General features: G+C 40.0%; 1 protein-coding gene across 1 annotated transcript; it reads left to right on the top strand.

The window, feature by feature from the left end:
• Positions 1-98: 98 nt before the first annotated feature.
• On the top strand, positions 99-9,255 carry MZT1 (mitotic spindle organizing protein 1). Its single transcript, XM_082780611.1, has 3 exons — positions 99-161; positions 2,047-2,192; positions 4,748-9,255. The coding sequence occupies exons 1-3, from the start codon at positions 113-115 to the stop codon at positions 4,769-4,771; spliced, it is 219 nt and encodes a 72-aa protein (XP_082636737.1). The 5' UTR covers positions 99-112; the 3' UTR covers positions 4,772-9,255.
• Positions 9,256-11,229: the final 1,974 nt, after the last annotated feature.

Genomic DNA, 11,229 nt, shown 5'->3' with positions numbered 1-11,229 from the left:
GCCGCGGCACGAATTCGAACGCGGGGCCGCCCTCCGCCTCCGCGCTGCGGGGCGGTGTCACGTGGTGCGGGAGGGGAGGCTTCCGCTTCCGGGTGGGGCTCGCGCGGTCGCCATGGCGAGCAACGCCGCCAGCCTCAACGCCGTGAGGGAGACCATGGACGGTGAGGGGCAAATAGCCCAACTGAACCCTAATTAAGCCCTAATTAAACCCGGGAGATGTTTATTAAGCTCTGGGTTTGGCTAATATACCTGCTATTAAGCTGTGGGTGTACCAGTTCCCTTCCTTGGGAGGGCGGCCTGGTGATGAAGGGGCTGTGAGGAGGGCAGCGAGCGCTACAGAGCCAGAATAGCCCAAAGTACAAGTTAAAATGACTGCCCTGTGGCATAAAGAGTCCGGGAGAAGCGGCACTGAAGGCAGGGGGAAGTATTTATGAGTCTAGAGGCTTATAAATACTCTTAAAATAAATAAACTAAACTAAATAAACAAATAAACTAAAATAAATAAACAACTAACCTAAAGTAAATAAACAAACTCTCAGCAACGTGAGCAGGGTGAATAAAAATCAGTTGTTGCCTTTCCTCGTCAGGCTAACTCTGGAGAATCAAAGCTAGCAGGCTCTGGAGGCGTGTTTTAACTGTGGGTCTTAAAAAAAAACACCATGTGGAATGGATGCTAAAAGTTAAGGATGCTTAGAGGAGACAGATGTGACTTGGGGGAGGTGGGGAATTAGAGGGGACAAACTTAGTATGGACAAACAGCTTTTTTCTTTTGTGGAGGGAGAAGCTAAGGTAGCTTGGAGGGGACACTTGACGCTATCTGGTGGAAAAGCTGAGGTAACCAACAGGGCACAAAATGGCATCTTTTGGGGGAAATACAACAGAACTTTGAGGGTGTAGTGTGAGTTTTTCTGGAGGGGGACTAGGGCAAATTCTGTGGGTTTCAGGCTGAGCAGAAAGCTGCTGAGAAATCCCTTGAGGGTGGTTAAATATGAAGGCTTCCTTTGGAAATGCTCTAATGAGGCTCATAATTTAACTCCTATGGCCAGATAACTTTTGTTGCTGTGAAAGTCAGAGGCTTTCTTCAACAGCATCTTTTTTCCCTGTGACTTCAATGGAATTGACTGGATGTGTTAGGCCTTTAATTTCTTTGCCTGCGTAAATGTGACTCTGAGGCTGTGCTACAATATGCTTTTGTTACACTGAAGTGTACACAATACAAAATATACACGATATTTTCATAGCTGTCAAGAGGACAGGAGTTGCATGCCATGTTGGTTTTATATGCTAAGAGTGACCTACTTCATTTTCTTCTAATTTGGGGAGTAGCATCTATACAAACTAAAGCTGTATTGTCATAACCTCAGGTTGGAGATTACCATGGCACCCAGAAATAAACTCTCAACAAGCTCAGTTGCTATATGTGTAATTAAAACTGTTTAAGGGTGTTGAAGAAACGGGGCCTTCCAGGGAAGACTTAAAAGGGAAGAGGGGGATTTTTGTTACAACACAACAGACTGCAGTCTCCTTCTCTAGAAGGTTTCACATTGACATATAGTCGTGTCAGTCTTTTTTCACGTTATGTAAAATTCTAATAGTATTGCTTGTCCTTAGTCTGCTGTTAGTGTTGGATATAAAGCCAGGCTTAGCTATAGAATAAAAGGGCTAGAAAGCTCCTGGCATTCTCTGTCAAAGCTTCCAGTCCATTTAAGCTTGTCTTCAAGTAAGTATTTGGAGTTCAAAACTGCATATTCTTATAGCCTCACAGAATTTGCAGCCAGTTTAATCATTGATTTTTTTTCACTTTTTCCAAAACCCTTTATCCAATGTTAAGTTTTCTGAATCAGAAATGCATGATACTTAAGTCAGCGAGGAGCTGTAGATTCTGACTTGCACTGGAAAGCTGACCACAAATACTGTTGAGGTTCATGCTGCACGTGCTTTCCATGACTGCCACCTCCACGGATTCTACAGTGGAAAATACATTTTGATGAAAAACACTTTTGATCGCTGTAGGGTCTAAATTGATTTCATTTTTTCCTTTTACAGTTCTGTTTGAGATTTCAAGAATATTAAACACTGGCTTGGATATGGAGACCTTGTCTATTTGTGTGCGACTTTGTGAGCAGGGCATCAATCCGGAAGCACTATCTTCTGTTATTAAAGAACTACGTAAAGCTACAGAAGCTCTAAAGGTATTTCTGTTAATTAAAAAGCACATACACATTCCTTTAAGGAGAACCTTAAAGGAATCAGATCTATGTTCAGTTTGCTGTGCATATGTATAAATTCTACTTTGAAATAAAAAACAGTCTTCTAACCTGGAGTTTTCAGCTGCCATTTGCCCCCCCTCATCTGCATCATGTTGTGATTATTTTGTTGCTTTCTTCTTCAACCTGCATCAGCTTACTTAAGCAACTTCAGCTTCAGTGTTCAGTGTTTGTAAACAAGTTCATGCAGCTGCTGGTGCTTATGTAGACTTCATGCATTGCTCTAACCACATCCACCCATGCTTTAAATCTCTCCAGGGGCAAGCAAAGGGATTTCATAGAGGTGCATGTGGATATATGTGACTTTTTGTAATTTAGCTGTTCAGCTAATAGAGTAAATGACTAGAGTTTAAAAAACTCACCTGCCTTTTAAAGGGTTTTTGTTCTTTACTGCCTACCTAAGCATCATGGTTTCTTTTCCACTATAACTTAAGTTTATTTCTCTGGGGTTGGAGGGAAAATCCATATCTAGCCTATTTCTATTCTGATTTGTGCAAAACTCAGTTTTTAGATTTTGACTGGATGGATGCTAGTCAGGGCTATTTTTCCACCCTTTTTGAGTTTTTGACTATCATAGAACCTCATCCCATTTGCCTCTGCTCATCGACCCATCCTGTCCAGGTCCCTCTGCAGGTCCTTCCTACCCTCCAGCAGATAAACGCTTCCCCCCAGCTTGGTGTCATCTGCAAACTTACTGAGGGTGCACTCAGTTCCCTCATCCAAATCATCACTAAAGGTGTTAAGGAGGATGGGCCCCAACACTGACTCCTGGGGAACACCACTGGTGACCAGTCACCAGCTGGATTTCACTCCGGTCACCACCACTCTCTGGTCATCCAGTCAGTTCTTAATCCAGCAAAGAGTGTACCTGCACAAGCCGTGGGCTGCCAGCTTCTTCAGGAGAATACTGTGGGAGACCGTGTCAAAGACCTTGCTGAAGTCTAGGTACACTACGTCAACAGCCTTTCCCTCATCCACCAGGCGGGTCACCTGGTCACAGAAGGAGATGAGGTTGGTCAGGCAGGACTTGCCTTTCATGAACCCATGCTGGCAGGGCCTGATCACCTGGCTGTCCCGCACATGCTGTGTGATTGCCTTCAAGATGACCTGTTCCATCACCTCTCCTGGCACCGCGGTCAGGCTGATAAGCCTGTAGTTCCCTGTGTCCTCCTCACAAGATGGGTGTCACATTGGCAAGTCTGCAGTTAGGACTGGAGATCGAGTTGGGACCTCTCCAGATGACCAAGACCACTGACAGATGACGGAAAGTAGCCCAGCAATCACATTCACCAACTCCCTTGGCACCCTCGGATGGATCCCATCCAGTCCCATTGAAAAACAGTCCAGGTGGAGCCGCAGGTCTCTAACTGTTTCCACCAGAGCTGCGGGGGTGTTCTTCTGCTCCTTGTCCCAGACTTCCAGGTCAGGAGGATGAGCACCCCAAGGATAGGCTAGTAAAAACAGATGCAAAGACAGATGTTTGGTCCTCTTGCTGTTAATATATTTATAAAAAACATTTTTGTTATCCTTAACCATAGTGGCCAGGTTGAGCTCATGCTAATCATGCTTCCTGATTATTTCTCTTGATATGCTGGCAACTTCCTCGTACTCTCCTCAAGTTGCATGTCCCTTCTTTTACAGACAAACTCTTTGTCTCCCGGATACACAGCAGAAGTCCCCTGTTCAGCCATGCCAGTCTTCTTCCCCACTGGCTCATCTTACGGCACACGGGGACCTTATGGCTCCTGTGCCTTTAGGACTTCATTCTTGAGGAGTGTCCAGCCTTCATGGACCCCTCTGCCCTTCAGGACTGACTCCCAAGGGACCCTCCCTGCTGGTGTACCTACTCATCTATATGTTTTAGTGTGTACAAATGTGTGTTTAACTGTGCTTATATGTAATTGGGAGGGGTGTTGTTTCTTCCCCTTCGCTTTTGTTGCTGTCCTTTGCCTGTTTGTCCCATAACTGGCTTAAAATTTACCAGCGCCTGCCTGCCATCAGTACTGCGCGTAGTTGTGTGGGTTAAGTTGCGCAGTTTTAAAGGCTTAGGAACTTGATCAAATAATTGGCAATGTGATTTAGGCAGTTGCAATGTGTCATTTTTAATAAATTTTGTGTAAATAATTTCACTGAGTGAGCAATAATTAGAGATTTTCCTTTGGGGTTCGCTATGCAAAGTTTCATGCATTCTTGCACTTACTGAAAGCATTAGAGTAAAATGGTCAGGACACAATCTGCTCAGATAAAGATACATGATTTAACAAAACAAACAGAAATGGCAATGTTTATAAAGGCTAATGGCAGTTGAAAGCATTATTAAATATATATATATTAAGCTATTCCTTAGAGAACAACATGACAGCTTATGAAGATTATAAATAGCTTATCTTTAATTTGAAGTTTTCTAGGTAGGTGTAAGGCTTTAACTCGCTTGGTATTTTCTTTTTACGACTTGTAATAAATGTTTTTTCTTTTTCTAGGCTGCTGAAAATATGACAGGCTGAGGTGGGAGAAGCCTTCTGCATGAGAAGAATTCAAAGTTGTAGGGGTAATAGATATGAAAATTGACTGCTGTTCAGACATAAAGTGAAATTATGGCTGTGAAGGTTTCGGAATATTTCTGTAATCTTCTTGAAAAGGATGACGTACAGAACAGCTTTGAGAAGCTTTTTTAAAATAAGATAGGCCCAACAATAATTTTATTATTCTTTAATACTTGGTTATTTTTGTGAACCATTTGTAAATACAGTGTAATCACTCTTTAGCATCCAGTATTTTTAAACCATGCCAGGTACTGAACACTTGCTGAAATTGCTAGCATGTTCCAGTGAATATTTTGAGTATAGCTGGTTAATGCATTCTTTAGAAGTGCTAATGTATCCTGTTTTTACTCCTGTATTTGTATAAACCAATGCAGACACTTTGATCTGTGGTCAAGATAGGAATGAAGCCCCTCCTGACTTGATTGTAACTAGAGTATCAGTGATAATTTAAGTGACTTCAATCTCACTCCAAAAGTAAGAAATAAAGCACTTTTATAATGAAGCTAATTAATTGTCCTTTTAATTCACGTTGTTATAAGAAGTGTTTTTAACCTGAGTAAAAAAGGAACTTCGACTTATGCAGATATCTATGTAAATTTGAATTCTGTATGGCAGAGGGATATCTTACAGAGTTCAAATCCTATTTAGTTTACACTTGTTTGGAGTACTAGACCTGAAAATATTAAGCCTATGTTGTTACTTCCTACTCAAAGCATATATAGAAATTACTAGATTCGGTTGTGAGTCTTAATGCTCATTTTTTTGCAGGAATGTCTCTATATTCAGCACTAGGAATTTTCACTGATGCCAAAATGAGTCTTTATAGTGTATATACAGTGAACTGTGGAGCGTGTTATCCAGTGAATGTCCTTGCATCCAGGAAATATACTTCGTAAGAAAACTGTTTCTGGTGTATTTATTCCTCTGCTGCTGTTTAAGCTTTTGCAATTTTTCATCAGAACAATTTAAAGCTGTATAGTGTTGCTAGTGGAACCGTAGTGACCTGCATGGTTGATAGAGAGATTACACATAGAAATGAACCAGGAATCTTTAAGATAAACTTTATTTGTGCAGAGAAAAAAAAGGTCTTTCTATTTTGAGCTTATATCATACACATTCTAGCTAGGTCATAGCTCTACAAAAAGAGATCAAGCAGGCTAAAGACTTCACATTCCTGGCAGAGAATAGGAATATGTATTACATTAAGTTATTTACCATTATGTCCAGTTTCTCTGGTCAAAAAGTTATTCCTGGAGGATGCTCTGAAAACTTCTTGATAACCAAACTGTCAGGGATTTAAAGTAGTATCATCTGTCTCAGTCATAATGGATGTTCAAAATCCTTTGTAAATCAATGTTCTAACTTCAGAGTTAAAGCTTTTTTGAATACTGGGTATAATGTTTTTGAAAATGCTAAGTTATCCATAGTATGAAAAGATTAATAATGCAATTTATCCTACCAAACCTGAAAAGTCAGCAAAATGTCACGAAAGCATCAGGTCAGTTAAATTAATGCTCAGCTATTTTAGCTAGACTCAGTGCTACCTGTCATAATCAGAAAAGACCAGGGGAGCATTTCTGCACTGTGAACAGGTTATCTTCTTTTTTAGCATTTAATATATAATTGTCATAAGCCAAAGACATGTACTTTCTGTACAATTTTATTGAAAAATTCTGGCGATTCTTATTAAATTGTTCTATATATTCAATGAGTACACAATTACTGTGAGAAATTATGCTGGCCTTTATGTAAATATATATATCCGTAGGCAGTCTAATTGTTGTGGCTCCTAAGTATAGCTAAATCTGAGAATTCTCACTTGTGAAACTTAAACACCAAAAGTTTTTTTTGAACTGTAGCAAATGTGGCCAAAGTTATTGTGAAATTCTATTAGAGTGCATATGCATGCTAGTGCTTTTCCTTTTCTTGCATTACCAGATCTTTAGACAGTGCAGTAATTCTGGTGGCTTTGCTTGATTATTTTTTTTTGCATTTTGCATTTGCGTGATTTCCAGTGTTGGTTCTATGTCCCTGAAGTGCTTAAAACAGTTTGCAACTGTAATATGAGATCAACCTGTATGCAATTCTGTCTGATAAGTTGTGGCTACCATTTTATCATTGATAAAATTACTGGTTTTATGCACTTATTTTCTCTGGGAGACAATTTCTCATACGGAATTATAGACGTGGAGAATGTTTTTGACATTCAAAAACTCAATTTGATGGATATAAACTAAAAATGCATTTGTATATTTTTTTTAATTGTTACATGGATCTAAATGGTAACATTCAAGTTAGACTTAACAGTAAGGAGTCAAACAGCTTGAACTCTTGAAAACAGAATAGCTATATTGGTTCCAACCACACGTTTTCCTAACACAATAGCCTCTCTTTTGTTGTCAAAAGCAGATGCTTGAGGAAGAGTAAGAACAATGCAAGCACATTTGGTTCTTTTCCTTCTGTATTCTAGCTTCTAAATGTCTTCTATTCCAGGCTTTCCTGAACATCATATGGTTTGTCTATTTAGTAATCCCTAATGCTGTTTTTTCCAGTATTTGTCCAGTTTCCCTTGGACTATATATGTTTCCTGACTAACAGCAGCCTTCATCATTCGATGTCAGTGGCATAAAGAATCATCACTTCTTACTTCTTTGGAACCTGAATTTTACTAGCTTTGTTTAATGTTCCCTGCACAGTAAACCTTTAAGTGTAGTGGTTGTGAAAGTCATGATTCGGCAGGTGTAACATTTACATTTAAATTTCCTCATACTACTGTAACTAACACTGATATATGTTAAAATACCTTTTGGTTGCCCAAAGGTGTGGAATAGCTTCTGTGTTTGTCATCCTTTGAAATTTTTCTGTCTCATTATTTTTTTGAAAAGAGAACCAGAACCGTACACAGCACTAGCCGTGTAAATACTGGCCTCTTTGTATACTCTTATATTCTTTATTTCCTTCCTAGTAATTCCTAATACATTACTTTTTTAATATGAACTGAACACTGAGCTGTCTTTGTGAGTGGCAGTGATAGGCTCAAAGGCTCTTCTTTCAATCTTCTTTGATTGTTTCTTTCCATGTATATATATATTTTGTTTATCTATGCTGAACTGCATCTGCCATTTTATTACCAAAGCGGTCTTAATATGTCTTTCTGCAGTTCCTCACAGTTTTCCTGCAGTCTCACTATCATTAGTGTCACGTAATGTAGCTGTGAGAGCTTAAGCACAGTCATGAATCCAGTCCTGCAGAGAGCATACAATTCTAGATAACTGTTACGATCCTTGAAATTTGAATTTATATAATTACATTCTAGAAATTTAAATAAGAAGATAATTTCACAGGAGGTTGTAAATTACTACAACAAAAAGAATTATTCTGAAACCTCCATCTTAACATTAGGGAGTCCGAGTTTCTTAGGGCAATGTGATTAACCAAAAAGTCTGTTAACAATAAATAAATAAATAAATAAATAAATAAATAAATAAATAAATAAATAAATGCACTGGATGATGATCAGGCAAAGACAATTGATTTAATGGAACTGTATCCATGAAAAGTACACATACATTTGTCAGCTTGCTTTCCTTCACACCTGCTGGTCTCAGTTGAACAAATTCTAGTTATTCCTAGACTTGCTTTCTTAGCAGGCTGAGTCCTTCTGCCCAACACCTTTTGCCTTCAAACACTTGTGTACTTTTATCTCAGACTAAAGCTTGCTTATAGTTTTATGATATAGAACTCCCCCCTCACCACCACCACCAGCCCTTGTATACCTCATATTTGCATATACCTTAAAATAAAAAGCACAGAAATGACAGTGCCCTTAAGACTCAGCAGTGACCCACAACAAAACGTCCTGTATTGTAGTAGTAGACAACCTGCTTTCGAGAGAGCTAACACTGAACAAGGGGGTTTATATATTACTATGCATTACCTGAGCTAGGGGCTTAGGTAAGGCATAGTAATATACAGCCAAAGAAGTCAACTGATTACTTCTTTGGATCACAAATAATACTTTTAATCTAAGTTTGGAACACTGAGGATTCCAGAGATGAAAGGTGTGATAATGTAATTTTGATGCTTAAAAGAGCAGGAGTGATAACAGAATTGAAGACCCGCCACCTAGCATCAGCGATAGCAAAGGGTGAATCTGTGAACTTGGGATTTTATCAGCAAGGAATGAAAGACCAAAAAAAAAATGTAGTGAGTTCTATTTCAACACTGTTTCATAGGAATGTAGGTGGGCTCTTTTATTACTTACAGGTTTATGTGTGAGATGTAGAAGCAGTATGCTTAAATTGTGCAGGACAATTTTCACTTAAAACACACTGTTGACATCATTCAATAAAAACTGAAATGTACTGGGTTGTTATCTGTTTAGTTGTCTAGTTAACTCGGGTGTAGAAATGTAAAAAAATCGTAGTTCTTGAAAAATGGTGAATTGAATAAACTGCTTTACTGAAAGGGTTTTGTAAAGTGTTGCCTAGTTATATCACAGAATCACAGAATTTTCTAGGTTGGAAGAGACCTCAAGATCATCGAGTCCAACCTCTGACCTAACGCAACAGTCCCCACTAAACCATGAAGAGTTCCTTCTAAATACAGAAAATGGATTTATCATACAGACAGAGTGAAAACACAAAAACCATGGTGCTGTCTGATTACTGCTTCCAGGCTCCATGTTTATACATCCAGAAACTTACGGTGATACAAGAAGCATTTATATAAAAGCCATGACACTGTTTCAGGACTGGAAAAACTGACCTTATGAGGTCTTGCAAAATTCAGTCTATGCAGTTCCTTAAGGAAAACTTGAGACATTATCACCATGTGTATGTCCTTGAGCATGGAAAGAAATCCAATGGCTTTTTTTTTTTTTTTTTTTAAATCCAACAAACAGAACACAGATGATATTAAATAAATCGTACCTTAAAAATAAGGTACAACTTTCCAGAAACTAAGGTAATGCAACATTGACTCAGCATACCAGGGAAATGGCAAGCTGATTACTCTGATATTGTTAAAATGAAATCAAGGGTACTGCTAAAAGACATGATTTAGTCTAGATTTTGGGGAAAAGTCTCCAATATTTTTTGCAGGATGTCAGGCAAATTGGTTATAGCAGTTCCTTCTGCCTTCACGGTCCATGAAGGGCAGTATAAAAAAGCTCTAAGAAAAAGTAATGTGATGAATATTAGGAATATTCAGGATACATATCAGTGATGTTTCTGTCAGTAAGATAAATGGAAGCCTAGTTTCTAAGACAGTTAAATGTTACCTGATATAAAAAAAAACACACCACACCTGATATTAATGTTGCTGGCAATCTAGAATATGTTGAGTTTGAGCACTTCTATTATCACTGTGTTCCTGTTTTCTCACCTCTGATTCTTTATATGTAAGGAGACGCCAGCTCATGAAAATGGATCTCTGAAAACTGTTGGGAGAGATCAATGACATCATTACATGCGTGAATGTGAATTTAACAGTCATGGGTAATTTTCAATAAAGAAGATGGAAAAGAGGAATTGAGGAGGAGGCACTTGGCTGTACTGAAATTTCTGTAGGAAGCAGCCAGGCAGGACCACTAAGCCAGGGAGAAGAGGAAGTGGGCCACAGTCAGGTGAGAAAGCTGAGGGATATCCTAGCCTGATTTTATATGATTATGTTATCTGCATGACAGACCCAAAAATTGACATGTTTGAAGATAGGAAGAGAGACTAAGGATGCTTGATGGTCACGTTTCCTTTCTCCCTATCCATGGGGTCAGCACGCTGAACAACAGATTTTTTAGAATCCAGCACGGCCATTTATTAAACAGCAACAGCGAGGCAGTGACAGGGCGCTGCAGAGGCTGGGGGCTTCCAGGGGCTCCCCAGGGGTCCGTCAGGTCAGGTCGTAGCAGCCAGGGCCTCTCTCACCACCCCAGCCAGGAGCTGGGCAGGCTGAGGGGACGCTGGGGCAGCCCTGGGCATCAGGCGCCTCCCTGGGGATAAGGCCAGACCCAGGCCGGGCTGTGGGCCCACAGGTGGATGGGGGCCAGAGCCAAGCCTAGTGAAGGCAACTGAGGTTGAACACAGCCCCGGGTTGGCCATGCTAAAACTTTTTTGACTGTTCTGATGGTTTTTAGGCCTTGAGGCTGGCAGTGGGGGGAAGATGGGGCTGCCAGCCTCCTCTGCCATCACTGCCCTGACCCAAAATGTCCCACCACACATCACTGCAAGCAGCTTGTGAGGCTGCTAGTTGAAGTTATCACCTCTCACTTCATCCTTCTTCACCATACTCCAGAAAAGCTTCTTCTGACATTTTTTCTTCCCTCCTAGGAAGGCTGCTTCATACCCCCGGCTTTGTTGCCAATTTCTCTTTGAACTTTATAGAGGCATACATTTGTGAAGAGGACAAACTAAATTCTTGAG

Source organism: Aythya marila (assembly GCF_965140915.1).
Source record: "Aythya marila genome assembly, chromosome: 1".
Classification (NCBI taxonomy): Eukaryota; Metazoa; Chordata; class Aves; order Anseriformes; family Anatidae; genus Aythya; species Aythya marila.
This window is presented reverse-complemented; position numbering and strand designations above follow the sequence as displayed.